General features: G+C 53.3%; 1 protein-coding gene across 1 annotated transcript in view; it reads right to left on the reverse strand.

Annotated features, from left to right (window-relative positions):
• Positions 1 to 22,455, reverse strand: part of LOC132596654 (uncharacterized) — a 90,922-nt gene that overhangs the window by 2,104 nt on the left and 66,363 nt on the right. Inside the window, exons 2-3 of the mRNA XM_060293447.2 lie at positions 20,618 to 20,729; positions 113 to 256 (exon numbers count right to left, since the gene is read on the reverse strand). Of these exons, the coding sequence (XP_060149430.2) occupies positions 159 to 256; positions 20,618 to 20,729 (210 nt within the window). The 3' untranslated portion in view covers positions 113 to 158. The remainder of the gene's footprint in view (positions 1 to 112; positions 257 to 20,617; positions 20,730 to 22,455) is intronic.

Here is a 22,455-nt window from a genome sequence, read left to right on the forward strand (position 1 = left end):
GCAGACAGGAAACCTGACCCCATTTTCAGATTCTAAAGGGAAATTCTAAGTACCTGAAAGACTGAGGAACATGGTGGCTTTTATTTAAGATGTGGAGATAGAGAGCACATACCTGGACTTGGGCCTGCAGCAGCACCAAATTGCACCAAGAGTTCCCTTTATTTTCTCTCGCATCTCTGTTCCTCCTTTTCTCTCTGCTGGATTAGCCATGGGGACTCCAAGTTCTTCATTGTGTGGTCCTGGTACCAAGATTCTCCTGGGAATTATAAAGCAATTCACCTTCTACATCGAGCACTTCTTATTTTTTCCCCAACAACGTAAGTCATCCTTAAGAAGGGTCAGGGTGCTAGCTCTTAAATATATTTTAGTCATCCCTTTGTACATTAAATTCTCTTTCTTGGAGACTGCTCCTGAGATGGTGTTCACCGTGCTCCCAGCTGGCCTCCTGAAGTTCTGCCCTGCCTTCCCCACCAGGTACAGTTCAGGAGCTGCCTACTTCAGGGTGATAGGTTCTCTTCTAGTTGCTTTATTCCTTTCCCTTTTACATTTAGAGAGTATACTTGGAATACATAAACTTCTCTGTGACCACAGCTTTATTTGCAACCCACAGGTTTTGTTATGGCATATTTTCATTATCATTCAATTAATAAAATTCTAATTCCCATTGCGACTTTATCTTTGACCTACATAATGATCAGAAGTATGTTTTTAATATCCAACTATTTGGTAAAATATTGGTTATATAGTTTTAAATTTTTGCTTATTCGGAGTCTTGTTTTATAACCAGAATATAGTCAATTTTATAAATGTGCCATGTGCACCTAAAAATTTCTGCGTGGTATATATATTCCATCATTGTTGGTACAGTGTTTTATGTAAATTTAGGCCAAAGTTTTTAATGATGGTATTCAGATCTTCTATAATCTGCTGATTTATTGTTGTGGTTCTATGTTACTGATCTAGGTAATTTAGATTTTTCTATTTCTACTTAGATTTTTGGAATTTCCCTTCATATGTTGCATTGAAGTTTAGATTTATAATATATTCCTTGTAAAGTAACAGTGGGTTTTATTATCCTGCCTTATCGCCAGTGATACTTTTTGCTTTCAAATCTATGTTAACATTAAAAAATCTTCTTCAATTTTGCTTATTGTTGTTATGCCATAATTGTTGAATCCTTTCATTTTCAATCTGACTCTTGTCTCTTGTAGGTGGCATAGAATTAGGTTTTTTGTTTGTTTCAATAATCCTTGTCCTTTAATTTGAGTATTTACAGTTAATGTATTTTCTTACAGACCGTATACTCCTTGTTTACTATTTGTCCCACCTTGTTATGTTCCTTTTGCTCTTCTTTCTTCGAGATTTCTTCAAATTCCATTTTCCCTTATATTAGCTTGTTACTTTTACATAAATAGCAGTTACACATGTACCATGACTTATTACCTCTTTTACTGCTTCTCAAGCAATGCTGAGATCTTAAATTTCTTTTACTACTTTTTCCTCTTCCATTTGTTTTAATGCATTCTAATTTTTGATATATTTTATTATTACCCTTTTGTGTTGTTAGATTTTATTTAGGTTTATCCACTTATTTATCCTTTCTGTTATACATAATTCTTTATAAAGTCCTTATTTTCATCTGTGATAATCTTCCTTCTGCCTGCAGGTCTCCCTTTATAATTTAATTCAGTCAGTTCTGATGAGAAAATATTTTCTAAATTTTGTTTGTCTGCAAATTTCCTTATTGCATCTTTCCTTCCAAACAACATTTTCTCTGCCTCTACAATTCCCAATGGGCAGTTCTTTTCTTTAGCACTTAAAAATGTTATTCCATTATTTTCTAGTATCCATTCAGTTTCACTGAGAAGTAAGCTGTAATCTTAATCCTATTGTTCCTTTGAAAGTAATCTCTCTTTTTCGTTGGGCTGCTTTTAAGATGTCATGTTTTTCTTTGCTATTCATGAATTGTACTGTGGTGATCTTAGGTGTGGTTTTCTTTGTATTTGTTCTTGTTGCGCTTTTTTAGTGCTTATTGAATTTATGGCTCCATATATTCCTTTTAGTTTTAGAGAACTCTCAGCTGTTAATATTTCTGAAATATTGTTTTCATCCCAATCTCTGTCTCCTTTTTTCTTTGGACTCCAGTTTATACATATGATAAAAATGTTTACTGTGGCCCATATGTCTCAAATGCGCTTATGTGTACTTTTTATTCTTTTCGTTTCCCGTGCTTTAGTGTTAATATTGTTACTACTCTATCTTCCAGTTCACTTACCTCTCTTTACCTGTGTCCAATCCATTACCAAGTTTTAAATTTCATATAATTTTTAATTCTATCAGTTCAACTTCAATCAGTTTATAGTTTCTAGTTGTCAAGTTAAATTCTTCACCTTGTCATCTATTTTCTTGAACTTGATAATATTTACCAAAATATGTAAGATCTTTAATGTTTAGGCCATCTATGATTCTGATTCTGTTTTGTTTTTTATTCTAATTCTCCTTTTCTTGGTAGTCTTGGTGGTTCTTCAGTGAATACCAGACTTGGGATATGACAAGTTGTAGAGAATCTGAATGACATTACAGTTGCCCTTTGGACAACCTGGGTTTGAACTGCACAGATCCACTTATACATGGATTTTTTTTTTAATAAGTAATACAGTACTACATGAGCTGTGGTTGGTTGAATCCTCAGATTCAGAAACACAGATAAGAAGGGCCGACCATAAAGTTATATGTGGATTTTTGACTGCACAGGGAGTCAGCGTCTCTAACTCCTACGTTGTTCCAGGGTCAACTGTATTTTCTTGAGGAGAGAATTTCCTATTCTTAGGTAGGGAGCAGAGGGGAAGATCACCTCAGTCACCTGGACCAACTTCATACTCATTTTTCTTCTTTATAAGGTTCAATGTAGATGTTGCATCAACCTTCCTAACACACAGACACACAGACACACACACACACACAGACACATAGACACACACACACACACACACACACGTAGAGACTTCCAATGTCCTAATTCATATCATTAGTTTTCCATTGGGCCACAAATCTTTCATAGGTTCTGAACCCCAATTTTGTCTCTTCAGCATTATGAGCCAACTAAGTCTTTGCTTTGACTTCAGTTAGCTTTTGTTTGATCTTAGCATCTTGTCTTGTCTACCTATTATACATGGAAAATACTGCAAGGGAACACTGTTGCTGAATCCAGCTCCGTTCTCTGAATCTTTACTCTCTCTGTGATTTTGGTCCTTAAAATTCTAGCTGCCTTGTTATTTCTCAATTCCAACTCTGCTTTCCTTAGTCCTATGACATTGTCCTAAGTTCTACTGGCTTTTCTACCTCTTAGGAGCCACATTTGGTTTCTCAGACTTTTGCTCTTCATCAGTAGTTTCTAAATGACTGGGCTAGAAACGCATGTGCAGAATATTGTTCTCACTTCAGTGAGTTTCTTTCTCTATTTTACTTTTCTAGGTCATGGCTACCTCAGTAGCTTTCTAACGCTGACAGTCAAATGTTGCTTATGATTTATCTGGCCTTTCTAGTATGTTTTCCTAAGGTAAACTGATATAGTTGGAAACAGAAGTTCGTACCCACCATTTAAAAAATTCTGTTTTGTCTTTCTATGAATTCTCTTTTTGTCCCATCTTCTGTCACTTTTTCCTACCCAAAATTCCCATTCTCACAGATAGATTATTTTAAGATTAAAAATTATTATTAAGCTAATATGTTAATTTTGAAAGGAATTAATTTTGCTTTGAACAAGAACACAGATTGGTGAATGGAACATGGAAGAATCCTTAAGACCTTTTTCATCTCTAAGAGTAGTATACAACCATCGGTACCATCATAAGTTTGTCAACTATGGAAGAAAGCAGTCTTTATAAAATCAGCATTTTTTTTCTTATTTTTTTAATTTTTTTTGGTGTCACCAGGAGTTGCCTTAGACCACAACTCCTGGCAACACCAAATATAAATGAACCCTGTTACCCATGGGCGTTTACTTGGCTCTGCCACCCTAAGATTGGCCTCCTGGCTCCTTAACCCCAGGGGACTCTAAGCCCTGGGCCACATTCTTGAACCCAAGCCCTGCTCCTCTGTCAGTGGGCAGAATAATCCTGATACCCCCTGGACCAGGGACTGGGCACATGGCCCACATCTACCACCACACGGGTCAGGGCGAGAGGGAAGAGGGACCTTGACATTCTCTTCTGGTTTCCCTCTGGGGCTTGGAGTCAGATCCAGGCAAAGACCCCTCCCTTCCGTGTGGAGCTCCTGGCCCCTCATTTGCAGCGCCCAAAACCTGCCTCTGGGGAACCCCTCATTTTGCTCCTTTCTTTGGCTGAGGGTGCTCAGGAAGGAAGCACTGCTGAGACCCAGAATCCCAGGCCAGAAGATGCCCAACAAAGTAGGCTAGGCCAGCCCCAGGACATGATACCGGAACTCCCTCCTAAACAAGACTGAACTCATCACACAGATGGGGAAACTGAGGTCGAAGAGGGCAACGGCTTACTGGCGGAGCCTGGAGCAGAGTCTCTAATGGACACATTCCATGTTACCACCAAAACATGGGATTTCTAGAGTGCAGCTCACCCCGTGCTGACCCCCCGTCTTAGCCTGGCCACCAAGGTCTTGCCTCCATAATCCCATCCCATGACACCCCCTTCCTGTGTCCCACACAACAGCCAGATTAGACCCCTTGCCCTCAGGCTGTCGTTCACAGGGCTCCTTCTCCCCGAAGCTCCTTCTCCCACCTCTGCCTGCCCAAGTTCAACCAGCCTCTTTAGGGTCCGGCTCAATGCCAGCTCCTTCGTGAGCCACCCAGAGCCCTCATGCTCCTCTAACCTTCCGAGGTGCTTTGCCTCCACCCTCACACCCCGCGCTCTGTTGTCCACGTGAGCTGTGGTTACGGTGTGTGAGCTTCCTGAAGCCGCAGACCACCTCCCCTCTGGGCCCCAGCACCTGGCGCAGTACCCAGCACTCAGTAGGTGCTCAGTAAAATCTCCTCCTCATCTGATGCCCTGCCATGTCCTACCAATAACTGACAATGATAGCTATTGTTTATCGAGCATATACCATAAGCCCGGCTCTGGTTCTGTCTCCCATCCTCATGTGATGGACCCAGGTCACAGAGGTTGTGTGACTTTCCTGAGGTCACCGCTCTGGAACTGGAACCCCACTGGTTCTTGTGCCTATATGAGTCTCCTTTCCTTCCCACTCACCTCTTCTAGGTCAGACCACCATGATTTCCTCACCCTGTCCTGTCACTAAAGACTTCCCATGACTCCTTGTAGCCCACTAGACAAAATCTAAACCCCTGAGCATGGCATCTAAACTCTGTGACATCTGGCTCCTTCCCTCTTTGCAGCTTCTCCTGTAGTCTCTGAGCATCATCTCAGTTTCCAGCCTACTGTACCTTGATTTACTTGTAGGCTCTGCACATGCTCTGCCCTCTGCCTAGAACACCCTTCCCCTACTTTTCCTCCTGTGAACTCCTACACATCTCTCAACATCCAAGATCAAGGGTTACCTTCCATTCTAGTCAGATGAGACAAGCAGCAAACGAATTGGACACAAAATTGAGAGCTCTACGAGGGAAGGACCTGTGTCATCATAGTATCCCCAATGCTTAACCCATAATCAGTGCTCAGTCAACATTTGTTGAATGAATAAATGAATACTCTACATATTCTTGTTGACTACACGGAGAAATGGCAAAAGAATACAAGGCCACAGTATGCAGGGCTGGAGGTGGAAGGGAAAACACTGAGGCCAGGAAGGCCAAGGACGTGGTGGAGTACAGTGACAAGTACTTCAGGGGCTGCTCTGCAGCAGAGCCACGCTCTTGGCAGAGGGAGTGTTTGTGAGAGACAAAGGAAGGAAAGTGATGGTGTGAGGGAGGCTCTGAAAGTATGTGTGTGTGTGCACGCACACGTGCATGTGAGAAGGCGGTGGGGATGTATGCGGGGGAGTGTGCGTGTGTGAGTGTGCTGCATTTGTGAATCAGTCTGTGAGAGTGGTGCTGAGGAAGTATGTGAAGGAGCACGTGTACGTGGCTTGTGGGTCTGTGGCGGAGAGCCCGTGCGTTCTATTTGTGCATGGGGGTCTGCGTGAGAAGGCGAGGGTGTGGGCCACAAAGGCTGTGCCGGAGGTTGTGCATGTCTGCGGGGCAAGGGGGTGGGGACAGTGATTGAGAAAGACAACAAGGAGGGGACACCTGAGGGGGGTGTGAGGGAGAAACCGTAAGTGTGCGGGCGTGGAGGGTGTCGTGAGCACGTGCAGGAGGAGACGGTGTGACCGTGAGTGTGCATGACGCGGAGGGTAAGGTAGGATGTCAGGGCGCTGCTGAGGGTGTGGCTGCATGGCCTCGGCCACGGGCCGGGAGCCAGAGGTGGGGACTGGCCCTGGGCCCAGGGTGGGGGGCTCTGACCGAGCAGAAGGTTCCTCAGAGTTCTCCCTGGAGCCACGGGCGCCAGATCACCACATCCCCAGGTAGAGAGGTCGAGCAGGAGGCCCAGATGTGTGTGTGCGCCTCACATTTTGTCCACAGCAAAACCTCTGGGCATTTGTCTTTGTCTGTGTCCGGGTGTGCACGCCTGTGCTTGTGTGCGTGCTGCCGGCTGTGTGTCTGTGCCTGTCTTTGTCTCTGTATGTATCTGGGCCTTTGTCTCAGTGTGTGTGGCGGTTGGTCTAGGCTTGCCCACAAGACTGTGTCTGGGGTTGTGTGTGTCTACGTGTATCTGTGCCTGTGGGGCGCCGGGCGTCCTTGATCTGTGCATGTCTAGGTAAGGCTGCGAGCGTCCCCCTGGACCGCCTGTTTGTATCTCTGTCTGTGTGGCCTTAGTGTGAGTGGGAGAACGTTGTGCTTTGGAGACTGTGGATCTAGATCTCGGTGTATCTTTAAGTGTGAGTGTGTGCTTGTGTATCTGCATGTGAGAGTCTGCCATGCGTTGTAGCATGGAAATGCTTATGTGTGTCTGTGGAAGGTGTGTTTGTGAGACCAAGGATCTCCGTGTCTCTGTGCCTCTGTGTGTGTATGTGTGTGTTGGGTGTGAGGGGTTTGTCACAGACTGGTGAGCAAGTTAATCTCAGACTCCGTGACACGTGGAATAAAATCACGCTCCCATAATGGAAGAGAACCAACTCTTCACCCTCTGCCCTGGGGGAGCCAGTGGGGGCCAGGGCCAGGCTTAGGCCCCTATGCAGGGCCCCCTGTGGCCTCAGCACCCTACCCCCGCCTCTCCTCTGCCACACCAGGCTCATTCTGCCTCCAGAGTGCCCTGGTGCCCACTGCTGGCTAGGCTAGGCTCCAGGACATGTGACGGAGCCTTAGAGGCCTGTCCTGGGCCCCCCAGCCCCACCCACTGCTGAGGAGGGCCCTGCCCCAGATGGGAGGGCAGGTGCAGGAAGGAATCTTTGGGCCCCTCCTCCTCCCGGAGGGGAGGGATGAGCTGCAGGCCCGACCTGGATCTTCCATCTCTCAGCAACAAGATTCCTGGTGAGCAGGCTGCGAGGCTTGGCAGGGCGCCTGCCGGAGAACCGCCCTCACCCGCCAGGACGCCTGGGTCCCCAGGGCCGGGCAGCAGCGGGTTCTCTGGGGAGCTAGGAGGGCCCCAGAACTTCAGGCTACAGCTGCCCGGGACTATGGGAAAGCCAGACCCTTCCAGGCTCCCACCCCCAACCACAGACGGCTCCTCAGCCCCCCAGGCAAACCGCCACCCTTCTTCTGGCCTCTCCCCAGCCTCGGCCTTTGCTTCACAAAGCAGACCAGCCACCCAGCACCACCCACTCCCTACCTGAGCCTCAGCGCACACCCAGCCTGAGTTCAAGACCTCACCTCTGGGTTTGAGGGCTCTCAAGGCCAGGACTGTGCTGCTTATCTCAGAATGGGGCTTCTGAGGACAGGGCCATGTGTCCCGCAGCTGTGAAATCCCTCTTGGTCTTAGCACTCCTTCCTGACTGAGCAGTCAGGCACCAGGAGAGGATTTCAAACCCAAGGCTGGGGAAACTGAGGCAGTGAAGCTCTCTGCCCTGCCTACTGTTATGAATCAGAGGCCAAATCCAGTAGTCTAGACACACAAGTTCTTAATTCTGTCCAGCAGCAGTGGCTGCAACTTGTTCTTCCCCATAGGGGGTGCAATTTCGGGGGGGGGGAGGCATCAGTTGGAGGGAGAGGGGAATGGGCAGGTGGACCCCCCTCAACCCTCAGACTTGGATGAGCAGCCGGAGAGCAGGTTTGGTAAGAGATTAAGGTCGAGGAGAAGAGAACCCAGACGCTCCAAGATTTATGACCCTAATTCTTCTCCCTTAAATTCCCCTCCAAGCCCCCCAGCCCTAGCCTGGTCCCTCCAGGGTCATGCTGTGGCCCCAGGCCAATGTCAAGGCCTTAACGCATCCATCAGTTGTTGCCAGGGAGTTTCCACCCCAATGGGTCCCAAAGGGAGGAGATCAACTGACACTACGGGCCCAGACTGACGGGGAAGGGGCATGGCCCTAAAGAGGTGGCCAACAGCCCCCTGCACCCTCCCAGGATGTAGGGGCTCACAACCTCCAGGAAAGAAGCTAGGCTGGTGGGTGGGTCCAGGAGGAGGTGACCTCCCAGCTCTGGCACCACTCCCAGCCCCGCCCTTCCAACAGGCCAGGAGACCTGGGATCCCACGGGGCCCTACAGCTTACAGGGTGTGTGGCCTTGGGCCCTTGCTGCTCCTCTCCAGGCCTCAGCCTCCCCACCACACAATGCAGGAAGTGGTCTGGATACCCCAGGCATCCCCCTTCAGCTCCGCTCCCTCAGTGCTAAGCCCTGCCCTCTCTCCAGTCCAGGGGTGTCACCTAGAATCTGGGCCAGATGGGGTGAGGCTTTGGCAGTTAACTGGAGGAGCCCCTGAAGCCACCCAAGTCAGAGCTGAAGAACGTATGGTGCTCACTCCTCCACCGCACATCCATTTTCCAGAAGAGTGAAACTGAGGCCCTGAGAGAAGGTCGGGGTCTGCGCCAAGACCTGAGTGTTACTGGTGGGATGGTTAAGAGCACGGGCTCTGGGGACAGAAAGACTTAAGATTAAAATGTCAGCTGCAACAGAAACTTGTTCTGTGAAGTCCCTTGCCTTCTCAGCCTCAGATTCCTCATCCATAAAATGGGCAATAGTGCCTCCCTCCTACGACTGCTGAGTTGAAATAAGAAAACGCATGTAAAGGGCTCGGCCAGTGTAGCCAACGCTTGGACAATGGTTAACTATCATGACTGTGGGTAGTATTAACACAAAGCCAAGTGGCCGGGGGGAAGGGTAGGTGGGGTCCCGACCTGGCTCATCCTCCAGACCAGGAGGGCCAGCCAAATTCCTCAAAGCCCCCCAGCTGTCTCCCCTCTTCGTTAAAGGCCTCTCATTAGTGAGCCTGGGCACCTGCCCCCCAACACGTAATAAGCCTCATTAGTATCTTAGCCCCAAGCTCTGAGCCCAGAGTCTGTGCATGTGCACACGCGTGAGGGTGGGGGGCTGCGACAGGCCACCAGCCAGGAGACAGCATCCCCGCCAACCACACCCCCTGCCTGTCATCAGCAGGGCCCGTCACCACCCAGCTTTTCACCTGCCTGCCTCGCACCCGCACCACCTGTCACCCACCCAGCTCGTCACCCACCCAGCCCATCACCTGCACCACTGTCACCCACCCAGCTCGTCACCCACCCAGCCCATCACCTGCACCACCTGTCACCCACCCAGCCTGTCACCGGAGCTGCCTGACAGGCCTCTGGGTGGGGGACAGGAGATGGGGAGGAGAAGACCACAGGGGTGTGGAGCTGGGGGCCCCAGAGACCCTGTAAGACCCCCACTTCAGCTCGGCATCCTGCAGCATCGCCATGGCAATGTCGCAGCCGCAACCACTTTCCCAAACATCCCCCCCTGCCCCCCAGGCCCTGCTCTTAGCTGAGCTGAGGCTGAGAAGAGCCTTGACTGACAGCAGAATGGGACAGGAAGGAGCTGCTCATCAGCTGGCTGGCCTTGGCCATCCCTGCCCTCTCTGGACTTGGTTACTCCATCTGCAAAATGGAGGGGCTGGAACTGGGGAGGCCCCTGTACAGTGGGTCATCCCTTCCCAGCCTGGATTTGCTGAGCCAGTGGCCAGTTAACCTGTGAAGGCTGGTGGGGGCGGGGTACAAAAGGACAGGGGGTTCTGGGTTCTTCCACACTCCTTTGCCCTGGCCCAGCTCACACAGGCTGGGCCTCTGGCCCAAACTCACATAGCAAAAGAGGAGGAGCAGGCTGGAAGGCAGAGGGGCTCTGCCACAGGACTGCCAGCTGGAGATGATGCCACAGTGGGTGACCCAAGGTGACCCACCTCCAAGCTGCATTATTTATAAAACCCAGAGCTCCTAGCCGAGCAACAGCTGCGGTGCCGCCCCTCCAGGGGGCACAGGCAGCGGTGGAAGGGTGGTGCCTCCCCGGGGGAGCCCCCTGGGGTCCCGGGCTCCCTCCACAGCTGGCTGGGGCAGGGGCTGAGGTGGGAAAGGGGCGGCTGCGCCATCCTTCCCCTCCCAGCCCCCTCTCCTCTCCTCTCCTCCCCTCTCCTCCAGGCAGGCAGGCGGCGATAGGATTACTTCTGCATGACTGCCCGCTCCACAGGGTTTCAGAGACCCTCCTGCCTGCAGCAATCTAAAATTCCTGTAGCCTGGCCTCTCTCCCCTTCTCCCCCCAGTGAATGCTCCAGCTTCTAACCACAGCGTGCCTGCGGCTGCCACCACCACCAGCGAGCTGGCTGGGCCCCCAGGTCCCCGGAGCCACGGGCAAAGGTAGGCCCATCCTCGGGGTGTCCCTCGGAACCCTCTGAGGCCCAGGCCCTGGCCCATCCCCTCCGGCCCCTGGTGCCCATCCAGCCCCACAGGGCAAGGCTCAAGCTGGGGTCGGGCCTGCCAGCTTTGCCAAGGAGGACCGGCACATACGTGCAAACACACCTGGTGGGTCCTGGCGTGCCTAGCCACATCCTCTGCTGCCAAAACCTGGATGTCCCCACCTCTGCTCTAACCGCCCCCTCCCTAACCCTTGCTACCCCTGGGGTGGGCAGACAGCTGGGCCAGACCAGCGCCTGTGGCTCCCCAGGGCACAAGAAGCAGGCAAGAGATCGATCCACTGAATTTTTTAAGGCTCTAATGAGCCTGCCTCCCCAGACTTGGGGCCTGGGACACAGGCGATCTCTCAGGGACCCCTCCCTCAGCATTGCAGTTGCTTCCTCTTTCAGGTCTAGGGGGTTGGGGCACCTTTCTAGGACCCTTTCCCCCAGCAAGAGAAGAGGCACGAGGGGCCCCTGGGAAAGAGATGGGATTGGGGGGCTGTGAGCAATACCCAGAGGGCCCCCCCAGTCTCCCCAGCCCTAATGCAGGCAGAAGCAGCTCAGCCTCTAAATCACTCCCCTCACGCTGCCCTCTGAGGCGGATTCTGTGCATCTGTAATTAGGGGGTGGAACAGATGGTGGAGATTCCGTTTAAAATCATGCATCTAGTAAAGTAACCTTCACTGTTGGAACTGACTCCCAGGGAGACCAAGCCCCAAGCCCGGATCTGGGGGTGGGGTGGGGTGGGAGGGGAAGCATATCAAGCCAGCACCTTCTCCATCTTTTTTTCCTGAAGCTCCAGACCCAATGTCCCCCTCAGGTGAGCCCAAGAAGAGGGGGATTTGGCAAGCACCTGAGAATGTGCAGGCTGGGGGTAAATCCCCCTGCCCAGACACCCCCACCCCCACCCATACACGACAGAGTCAGGGCATGGCTGGGTACTCAAGAGTTCTTGGCTGACACACCAGGATGACCAGGTGCCAAGAGCCCCCAAAGAGGCTCCAAACCCCCAAAGCCCAGGCCAGGGTGCCCAGAGCACAGGGTCTTGGGTGGGGCAGCTTTGAACCAGATGTACAGCCTCACTGTCCAGGAATGAAAGGCCTGGGGCAATGAGGGGGGGTGGAGATGCCTCCCCAGGCAGAGGAGGCTCTGGGAAGTGGGGGAGGACCAGGCAGCCGAGAATGAGAGAGAGCACGGAAGAGTGGGCCAGTGTGTCTGCAAGGCTGAGGCTATCTGGGGGGAGTTTGGGGGAGGGAGGCTGGGGAGGACAAGGTGGGGTGGGGGAGCGGTGATGGAGAGCGCTGAGGAGGGAGGCTGTGCTGGAACGTGTGATGGTGGGAGTGCGGCTGCAGGGTGAGGTGTGGGCGCAGGGCGGAGCTGCTCTGAGGGGTGACTGGGCTGGGGCCCTGTGTGTTTGTGTATGAGTGCGGGACTGGTGTTTGGAGAGGGGTGGGGGCTGTCCCTGGGCCCTTGGATGGCTGAAGAAAGTACTGGAGCTGGAGCTTGCTGGGGAACACACAGAGGACTGCTTGTTTGCGGAGGTGCTGGGATCTGGGGGGTGTGTGTGCATGTGCGGGATGCGCATGCACGTGCACGGCCTGGAAGGTACGAGAAGCTGAGAGGACATTACTGTTCAAAGATTCACCGTGTCTGTGTGTTTGAGGTAAATGGTGTGGCTACAGGGGTGTCCTCCTCTGCGTGGGTGTTGAGGCGGTGTGTGTACGTGTATGTCGCGGGGAGAGTTTGGAAAGGTGTAGGGGGCTGTATCGGTGTGTCTGCGGACGTGATGAGCTGCAGCGGAGGGAAACGCTGGGGCCGTCGGGAGAGTCTGTGGGTGTCTGGTTAGGTGCTGGGACTCTGAGAACCTGCGTGTGTGGAAGGTATTAGGGCTACAGTAGGGTCCTGGGTGTATCTGGGGAGGTGCTGGGATTGGAGGAAGAGTTGATCTGTTTCAGGATGTGGTAGAAGCCTTGTGTGTGTGTTGGGGTGTCTGGGGGTATATTGGGGGTCATAAACATCTGGGTTTTGGTTAAGTACTAGGGCTGTAATATGTGTTTGGGTGGGTAGGCATGTGGTGGTTGTGTGTTTGGGGGCGTGCTGGGGCTGTGTGTTTAGGGGTGCTGGAGCTGTGAGTGGGGAAGTGGTTGTGTATTTAGGAGGTACAAGGGGCTGGAGTTGGGCCCCTGTGCCCAGACAGGTGATGGGGCTGCGGGGTGAGGGCGGGTGCCCCTCTGAGGAGGTGAAGGGCAGAGTCCTGGCCTTTGCTCAGGGGCCCACCTGGGGGCTGCCCGCTAGAGCCCCTCTGCCGGTGGTGCCCGCCTACCCCCAGACCCCACGTCCGGGTGTCGAGACAGGCAGTCCATCTGTCTCTTCCTGTGCCCAGGCTGAAGGAGCAGTGCCGCCTCCTCGCTCCCTGGGGGGGCGGCAGCAGATCCCAGCCCACCCATCTGCCTTCAGATGGTCGAGGCAGGAGCCTCCACAAAGCTGCCTGGAGGGCATCCCTGTGTTTGAAGAGGCACGGGCTGGGGGGTGGGGGGAACTGCACAGCAAACAGTCCTTGTGGAGGCTCCTTTGAAAACCACTGACGCCAGGAGAGACCAAGAGGGAGGACAGGGGCGGGTATGTCTGTCCTTGTACGTCGTGCGGGTCAGCGCCCAACTGTGTGCCTTGGAGCCCCTTCGTGTGTGTTCATGCCAGTGGCCTCTGTTCAAGCAGCATCCTTGCCTTGGAAAACAGCCCTCCAACCCAGGCTACGAGCTCACAGCCTCACACAGGCAGCTACCCCCTCATCCATGCACCCTGCCTACACTACACTCACACGCAAACATCCCCCACACCTTCACATCTGCAGAACACTGCACCCTGGTACACATGCCCTCAGCCCCAGAGTCCCAGTCCTTCACATGTGTACGCCCATGACACACACCCGCACACTGCAAAGCCAGGTACAGCCACATGCACCTGTCACATATGCATGCCTCCACACAGACATACCCGACAAGTAGCTGTCACACCCACACCCACACACTCCACACACCTTGGGGAGTGGATCTCCCTGTCACACCCATATCCCACCTCATATGCACTCAGTCTCTCTCATACACATTGTAACAGACACTCACCATCCCTTATACCTGTACATACGCGCACATGTTTGTACACGTGCATACCCACTCTCACCAGCTCTCAGCTCTTTCACACCAGCCAGTTTCTCTGTGTCCAGGCCAGGCCCTGCAGGAAGGCTGCCACCGGCTGAAAGTGTCTCCTGCCTCCCTGCCCTGCCAGCTAGGTCAGAGTGGGGGGCATACCCCCCCACCATGACACCATGGCTCCCTGGGAACCCTGATCTTCCCCTCCAGAGAGAAAGAGTCCTCTCTCGGCTCTGGGGTGACTGCCACTGTTGTGTGAGAGTGTGACTGTGTATGTGTGTGTATCAACATGTTTTGAGAAGCCACGATGAGGCCTGTGTGTCACTGCCTGGATGGGTAAGAAAGCATAGGGACAGGTTCACCGGTTATGTTTGTGAGATTCAAGATGAGTGTGAGAGCAGAGACATGTATGCCACAAAATGTGTATTTGTGAGTGTGTGTGAGGCCAGGCCCCTGTGGACAGGCGTGAGTATGGGGGGGTGCACTTATACAAGGAGACACACAGTGAGTGTGAGTGGGGAGTGAGTGGGAAGTATTCTGGGATATTTTCTGAGACAAGGGGTATGTACATTTGTGAGTAGGGGTCAGGGCTACGAGAGGCACCCTCCGCAACTCCCTCCCCCTACAAAGAGATCAGGGGAAAGGGGGAATCTGGGGGGAGTGAGTGTGTGTGTGTGTGTGTGTGTGTGTGTGTGTCTGTCTGTCTGTCTGTCTGTCTCTCTTCCTCTCTCTCTTTCTCCCTGACCTCTTTAGCAGCTGGAAACTGAGCCGAGGGTGGAAGGAATGGAGACTTGGCTGGCCTGGGGGTTTGGGGAGGGAAGCAGGAGAAAACACCTTCCAGATTCTCATCAAATCCTTGTTTGTGGTTTGTAGCCTTCAGTCTCTCCTCTCTCTTTCTCTCGGTCTGGGTTTCCCCCTTTCTTTATCTCTTCCTGCCCCTCCCTCTCTCCCCCATATCTCTCCTTCTCCCATCTCAGTCACCTTGTCTCCCCCCTTGGATCTCCCTGTCTCCAAGTCTCTGTCTCTGCCTGTCTGTTACTCTCTCCCCAGGCCCTTCCATTTTTCTGACTCCTGTCTCTGCCAGCACCTCTGTATGTCCGTCTCTCCCAGTCCTGGTCCATCTGTCTGTCTCTCTCCGTCTGCCTGTGCGTGGGTGTCTCTGTCCATCTGCTCCGCCACCCATCTGTCTGGGTGTCTGTGCTAGTCCTTCTAAGGGTGCCCACTCGCTCACCAAGACACCCTCCCCCAGGTCAGCAAAGGCTTCTCCTGGCTCAGGGGGCGGGGAGGGGGTGCAGAGCTGCAGCTTCTGGAAGCTTCAGTAGCAGCTGGCTGAGCTGGGAGTTCGGGGCCAGCCAGCTGCAGAAGTGGCCCCTCCCCTGGGCTCCCAAGCCAAGGACCCCAGAGCAGAGAGAGGAGAAAGCAGGGCCTCACTGCAGCTGAGTCTGTGTGTGCGTGCGTAGGGGGAGGCAGGGGGCCTCACTATGCCTTCACTTCACCGTTCCCCCCAAAGCCAGGCCCTGTAGGAGAGGAAGCTTCAGTGCCCACCTCCCTCATCCCCTCACCAATGGAAGAGATGCTGGGGATCCAGGAGGGAAGGGCTGGGGGATGCCAGGCCTTGGACGAAGCCATAGCTTCCTGTCAGATGGGTGGGAGGGGGGCTCCTTCCCTCCTCCCTCCCAGGCAGTCCCTGAGGATCCCTCCAGTGCTGGTCCCAGCTCCGGACACGAGGGGCCCCATAGGCAGTTCTCACCAGCTCCCACAGGGACCATTCCTACCTCCCAGCTGCCCCAGAGCCTCTGAGCCACAGGGATAAGGCGGAGGGGGGTGGATCACAAGGGTGTCTCCTCCCTCCCCAAATGGAGGTTGGCTCTGGACATCTGGAGTTCGTGGCCCTGTCTACGCCCTGGCCATCCCAAGAGGCCCCAGGCAGTCCACCTACCATTGCCAGCCCGGCACCACACACACACACACACTGCACCCCAGCACTCGTGGCCCACCACCGCCACTCCCTGGCCCAGCAACTCTGAGGGCTCAAGAGGAGCCCTACCGCGGAGACCTGCACCCTACACTGACTGGTGGCAGCCTCCAGCAGGGCCCCCGGCACAAAGCCAGCAGCTGGAGGAAGTACCCTCAACACTTCCCAGGAAGCTCTGTTCCTCCCTCTCTAAGAAGAGCTCACAGTCCAAATCCCACAATAGATGGGGAAACTGAGGAAGGGATGGGATGACACAGTCAGTCATTCTTCCTGAGACCCTGGGGTGGGATCATAAATGAGGAATAGGGAATGAAAAGGACGCCGCAGGGGCAGAATCTGGCTCCTTCCTGACCTGCCACGGGCAAAGTCCATGTTGGCTGCACAGCCCTGCACAGCCCTACCGCTGGGCCAGGGCCAGGGGCTGGCTCCCTCCCTCTAGAGCTCTCCTTGCCCCTGGCTGGGACCCCTCCCTCTCCTCACTTCTGAGCAGCCCTCCCTGCCCTCCCCCTCCCAGCTCTGGCTCTCTCATCCTCAGCTCTTGGAAGCCTGACTCACTGTTTCCCCTCCTCTCTCCCCTCCCTCCCTCTCTCCCGGCAGCAGCGCCTCCCCCTTCCCTGGGGGGGCTCTGGCCACAAGGGTGCCCGCCTGCTCCTCTCCCCAGGCTCTGGCCCCCTCCGCACCCAGGAGTCCCCCCGCAGCTGTTCCAGCTCTCTAACTACACAGAGGTGGACGGAAAGAGCCTAGGTCCCAGGCAAGCAAGGGGAGGGGGCCCCTCTAGACTGGATTTCCTCCTGTCAAACAAGGTGGGGGGGATCCAACCGGATGACACCCCTGGTGTCTCTAACAGTCCTAATGTTCCCCGCTTTTAAAAGTCCGGTGCCTCCTGACAGAGCGCCCACAACCTGTGGGGTGCTGTACCTGCCTCAGGCTCCGCCCCCAGGTCCAAAGAAGAGGTCGGCTCTGTTCCCAGACATTTGGGGAGTAGGGAGACACTGCCCTGGGGCAGGAGCATTAGTCAAGTGACCCCTGGAATCCCCCTGTCTCCCCGTTCTCCCTCCTCCTGTGGGAGAGCTTCCTTCTCTCTCTCTCCCACCTGTCCTCCTCCCTTTTCCCAGAGACGTTTGCTTGTCTCTCCTTCAGATACTATCCTAGCAGCAATTGATCTTGGGTGAGAGGCTCTCAGTGCCCGCTCATTTTGGGCTGTGGGGTGGGGAGTGGCACATGCCTAGGCCTTCTTGGTCCCCTGGATGCCATCTCCAGGGGCTGTGATCCTGGCTCTTCTCCTTGACCGTTTTCTCTCTCACCCCCTCATCACTGGCTTCTGTCACCATCTTTTCCTCTTTCCACCTCATGTCGGGCTCTCTGGGTCTCTTTCCTCCCCACCTCCCCCAGCTCTCTCCCTGGGGGGCCCATCTGCTGACATTAGCAACAATGTTACCGTTGCTCCCCCCCTTCAGTTCCCAGCTCCACCCCATCCTGGCTTCCCCTTCCCCAGCTCTGTCCCAAGAGACCCAGGGGACCCAGAGGCAGAGCTGGACTCCATCCCATAATGGTGAGTCTGCTTGACCTCACTAATCACACCAGAAGTGCCTGGGCATCTGGTATGAAGGCATGGCACCCTGTGGTCTTGGGTGGCTGGCCTGAGGCACAGAGCTCTGTATTCCACAAACCAAAAAAAAAAGAAGTTGACTTGGGGTGGGGCAGAGCTGAGAAGAGGGGAAGTGAGGGGGATCAGGTTTGCCTGGAGGAAGCCCCTGTCCAATGGGGAACAGAGGCGAGGAGGTAGTGGCTCGAGCCAGCACTCCAGGCTGATAGAGAACAAGCAATGTCCCTCTGGGGCTCTGCCGGTCCAGATCAGCCCCCGCTAAAAAAAAAGGTCTTCTGCCAGGGACAGTTTGCCCCGCAAGCCTCCAGCACAGCCACACCAAGCAGGTAAAGATCCCGTGTCTCTGTCTCTTAATCTCCTTTAGAATCCAAACCCATCCTCCCTACAGTACACCTCCACTTAGCTCAGCAGGGGGTTCCATAAGCCTCCCTGCCCCAATCTAACCAGGTGGAATGGGAGGGGACAAAGCCCCCCAGCTCCCAAGCCCCCTCACCAAAGGCCCCATCAAGGGCTGGGGAGCAATGCAAAACAATCCTGGAACCCACGCACCTTCAAACTGAGAAGCAACCCTGTCCATCCACAGCACCTCGGGGTGCTGGGGCTCCCTGCCCCCACGACCCTGTTCCAGACCCCCCAGCCCAGCAACCATAATAAACAGCAAGCTCTTTTTCTTTATGACACCAAATTCCTCCAAGCCGAACAGCTCCTTCCATCACTACCTCAGCCATAGATCACATTAAAAACTCACGGAGGGCAACTTAAACACATCACATTTGTTTCTCTCTATATTATTTCAAAAGTAACGGCATTAAAAATGGATTTTACTACAGAAAATAAATATCAACACGTGGGCCGGGAGCCCAGGCAGGGGGAGAGAGCCCACCAGGAGAAGGTCCTTGAGGGCTTGGGCACAGCTTAGGCACTGACCAAGGAGGTGGCTGAGAGGACAGACTACACCTGGGGTGGGGTGGGGTGTGGGGGGAATGCCTGGGGAGGGGGCAATGCCCGCCCACCTGGGCACCTGCCCCAATGCCAGACCAAGAGGGACAAGAGTCACTGGTTTGAACTGGTCCCCCAAAGCTCATGCCCTCACTGATCTTTGCAACCTCTGGAGGGTAGGAGCTCTGGGGCAAGAAGTTCACTAGTCTCTAGGGGTTATTCCAACTATTGACACAGCAGAAGAAAAAAATGAATTCAACTTACTATCCAGTTTGATTTTCCATTACTATAAAAATATACATCTGCTCAAAGGAGGGAGATGGCAAGCTGCAGGCACATGCCACCTGGGGGGTCCCCCTGCAGCTCACCACCACAACCCAGCCTGCCCCTCCAGGCGGCAGGGGTGGGGGCTGTGTGTAGGTGGGGGGCGGACCAACTGGTAATCTGTCACCTACAGCCCCAGCTCACACAGCTACACACACCGGGCCACACGGAACAGGAACAAGCCAACAATAGAAACACCCCAAATGCTCCTGGCAGGACTCTGCCCAGGCCCGGGCGCATGCCCCCGCCCCGCCGGCGGCAGCAGCAGCAGCAGCGGACGAAATGTGGCCACGCTGACCCGGAGGCAAGCTTGTCCTCACACCCTGAGCTCTGCACAGGGAACTGGGGCCAAGTCCCGCCTGACACCAACTGGTCCGGCGGGAAACGCCTGCCCAGCCAGACAGGCACAGGCCCCCCAAGGGTCCCTCCTTGTGCTCAGGGGCCAGGCTGGTGCAGCCTGGCCCTACCTCCCAGGGTGACGCCTGGGCCCAAATTCAGCTGGCCCTGCCAGTCAGGCACTGGTGCAGAACGGAGGGCACCAGGCTCAGCCCCGCCCAGCCCCAGGGCCCCCAAGCTAGGAGGGAGGGGGGACTCCCCACCCCTCCACATCTGGCCCTGGCCCCCAGGGTCTGCAGTAGAGAATTCCCGCCCCCGCTTCTCTCTCTACCTCCTCCCTCTCAGTGCCCGCTGCCCGTCTCAGGGACGGCCCCAGCTCCCGCCTCCGGCCAGCAAGGCCCACATCCTTCCTCCCTCAGCTGGCCCCTTCGCCTGGCAGGAGGCTGGGGGGCCAGGCTGCTGGGGAACCCCTCCAGCTCCCATCAGTCTTCATCCCCAGCCCCCAAACTCTGGGTTGCTGTCCCTTTTCCTGTAGAACACGAAACAAGGTTATTTCCTAGACTCAGAGCCAGCCCTCTGCCCCTCTGCCTCTGCCTGGGGACCAGGACCCAGCAGGGGAATGTGCCCTTAGCCAGAAAGCAGAGGGATTCTGCAATTCACCCCCAGCTACCGGCCCAGGGGGCTGACAGCTGTCACTCAGCACCCCACCCCCTGGGGAAGAGGGGGCCGATTCAATCAGAGCCTCAGAGGAAACGCATTGATAGGCGATTATTTATTTATTTATGCAAAAGTGAGCCGACTTTGTTCACCAGGTAACCAGGCACGCGGCCCAACCCCTACGGCCCTGGCCGCCCCCAAATCCCTCCTCCGCCCCACACCCGCTCCGGGTCATTAGGTCCCCGCCTCTCAACTCCCAGAGCACCAGCAGAACCTTGGGATTTGGGGGTTGAAGGGGAAGGGCTCCTCCTTCCGCAGTCTCCCCCTTTCCCAGGGCCGTTCCTAAAATCCAGCCTTGTTCTCCGGTCCCACGGTCCCCCCCTTCACCCACCCCCGCCACACACTCAGCAAGCTGGAGAGCAAATTGCAGTTTTAAATCCAAAGACGGAGGGAGGGGGAAGGAGGAGGGGGCGCGCAGCAGCGCTGGGCGCGCACCTCGCCCCCGAGCCGGGGGAGCCGCGGGGCGGCCAGGAAACCCGGGAACCCCCCCTCCCCGCGCCCCCTTCTCGTCCACCTCCCCCTCCCCCTTCCCGGCGCTGCCTGCCAGGCTTCGAGCCCAGCCCAGCCGAGCCGCGGGCCCCGGTGGAAACAAAGACCGATCGCACCGCGGGCACCGCAGCCACGGGGTCCGGCGGACCGGACCCGGGCGCGCGGAGGGGGCGCAGAGCACCCTCGGTGCGCTGCACAAAACAGCCCGGCCGGCCGGTCCCCAGCGGGGGTCTAGTGCTGGAGAGGAGGCGCCACTCACCGGAGTGCTGGGCTGCCGGCCCCGTTGGTCCGAGCCAGGCGAGGGGCTTTGGGGGGCGTCTGTCTTCCGGCCGCGGCAGCGACGCGGGCGCTCGGCAGCTTCGCCGCTCACCCTAAAATCGAGATCATATTTCCCTTTAAGTCCTAACACTATGATAATATAATCTCAGTTATGGTATAAAGCAGGTAACTGATTTAAGAAGGGTACTGAGTTTGAGGACATATTGACTGATTCATTCCACAAATACTTTACTAAGCGACTATGCTAAGGGCCTGGGATCCCATGAAACAAAATGCCAGCAGAAGTGAATCTCTTTAATGAAACAAAGTATGTGGAAGACAAATCATTAAATGCTTACTTACAGTAAAGCATGCAATGTATCCTGAAATAGGATATATAAATGACTATATGTCCAGGGCTTGCCCCAAGAGCAAGTCTTCTCTAAATGGATTATTTTCTTTTCTCTTTCTTTACCTTGTCTTCCCCACTTATACCTCTACTCTCTGCTTCAGTGAAAGATATTTCTCCTTTCCACTTCTAGCTGAAAAAACAAAACAAGTCTCAGGTGTCAATTTACTATGTAACTGTGGGTCCCTCTCTGTATTACAAAACAAGACTCAGGGGCCAGTGAGTCCTGATATCATGACCTCCAAAAGGGTCACAAGGGATCTCTGAAAATTTCAATAGTTTTAGTGTCTTTTCTACATCTTTTCCAATGATTCAGGTATGGAGGTTTCTATATCTTGGGCCTAGAATTCCTTCTACTGAGTGGTGAGTCGATGTGGTTTTAGTGCTTATATCCTATAAGTTCTTTTAATTAGTGTCTTATAGCCTCCCAAAGTGTTTACATATATATATATATATATATATATATATGACTGGCCACCATTTAAAATGAAAAAAATAATTTACATTGCTACTTATCCTCATTGAGTTGCCCATTTAAGAAGCAGAACTACACTGTCAGAGCATCCACTTTTGTAATACCTTAGCCATAGTATTTTAACATATATAGTAGTTCTCAATATTTACAGTGTATTGGAAGCACCATATTAGTCAGGGTACTCCAGAGAAACAGAACCAATAGGAGATATATAATAAATATAATGTAATATATGTAATTGCTTTAACATATGTAATTGCTATTAAACATATTAAATATTAAATATATTGTATATTAAATATAAGCTGGAAACTAGGAAATCCAGGGGTGTAGTTTTCAGAACTGACGTAAGCCACAGTCAGAGGGCAGGGGATCAGATCAAACACTCAGGCAGAGAGAGCAAATTCTCCTTTCCTCTGACTTTTTATTCTTTTGGGGCCCTCAAGAGATTGGATGAGGCCCACCTACACTGGGGAGGGAAATCTGCTTTACTCCATCTACCAATTCAAATGTTAATCTCATCTGGGAACAGACCCACCCAGAAATAATGTTTAGCAAAGTATCTGTGTATCTCAGAATATAGTTGAATTGACACTTAAAAATTAACCATTACATTCTGCAAACCTTAAAATATACCAATGCCTCAGTCCAACCCCCAGAAATTCATATTTAATTGGTATAAATTACAGGCTGGGCTTTAAGATTATCAAAAGCTCCCCGGGAGATTTTAATGAATCACCAAAAGTTAAGAACCATTAACATCATAGAATATTTCTTTCTTGATGAGAAATCAAAATGCTTCTCACTTTTAGCGTTGATGCCCTGGGAGAGATATTATCTACCTCTGTAAGGTGCCTTCAGAGTATCCCACTGTACCCCATGTAGTCAGTATTTTCAAACAGGCCACTGCAAACATGTGCCTCCAAGTCTGGTAAAAGTCAATCCAAATATTTTT

The sequence above is a fragment of the Globicephala melas genome, unplaced genomic scaffold (genome assembly GCF_963455315.2).
Source record: "Globicephala melas unplaced genomic scaffold, mGloMel1.2 SCAFFOLD_226, whole genome shotgun sequence".
Taxonomy (NCBI): domain Eukaryota; kingdom Metazoa; phylum Chordata; class Mammalia; order Artiodactyla; family Delphinidae; genus Globicephala; species Globicephala melas.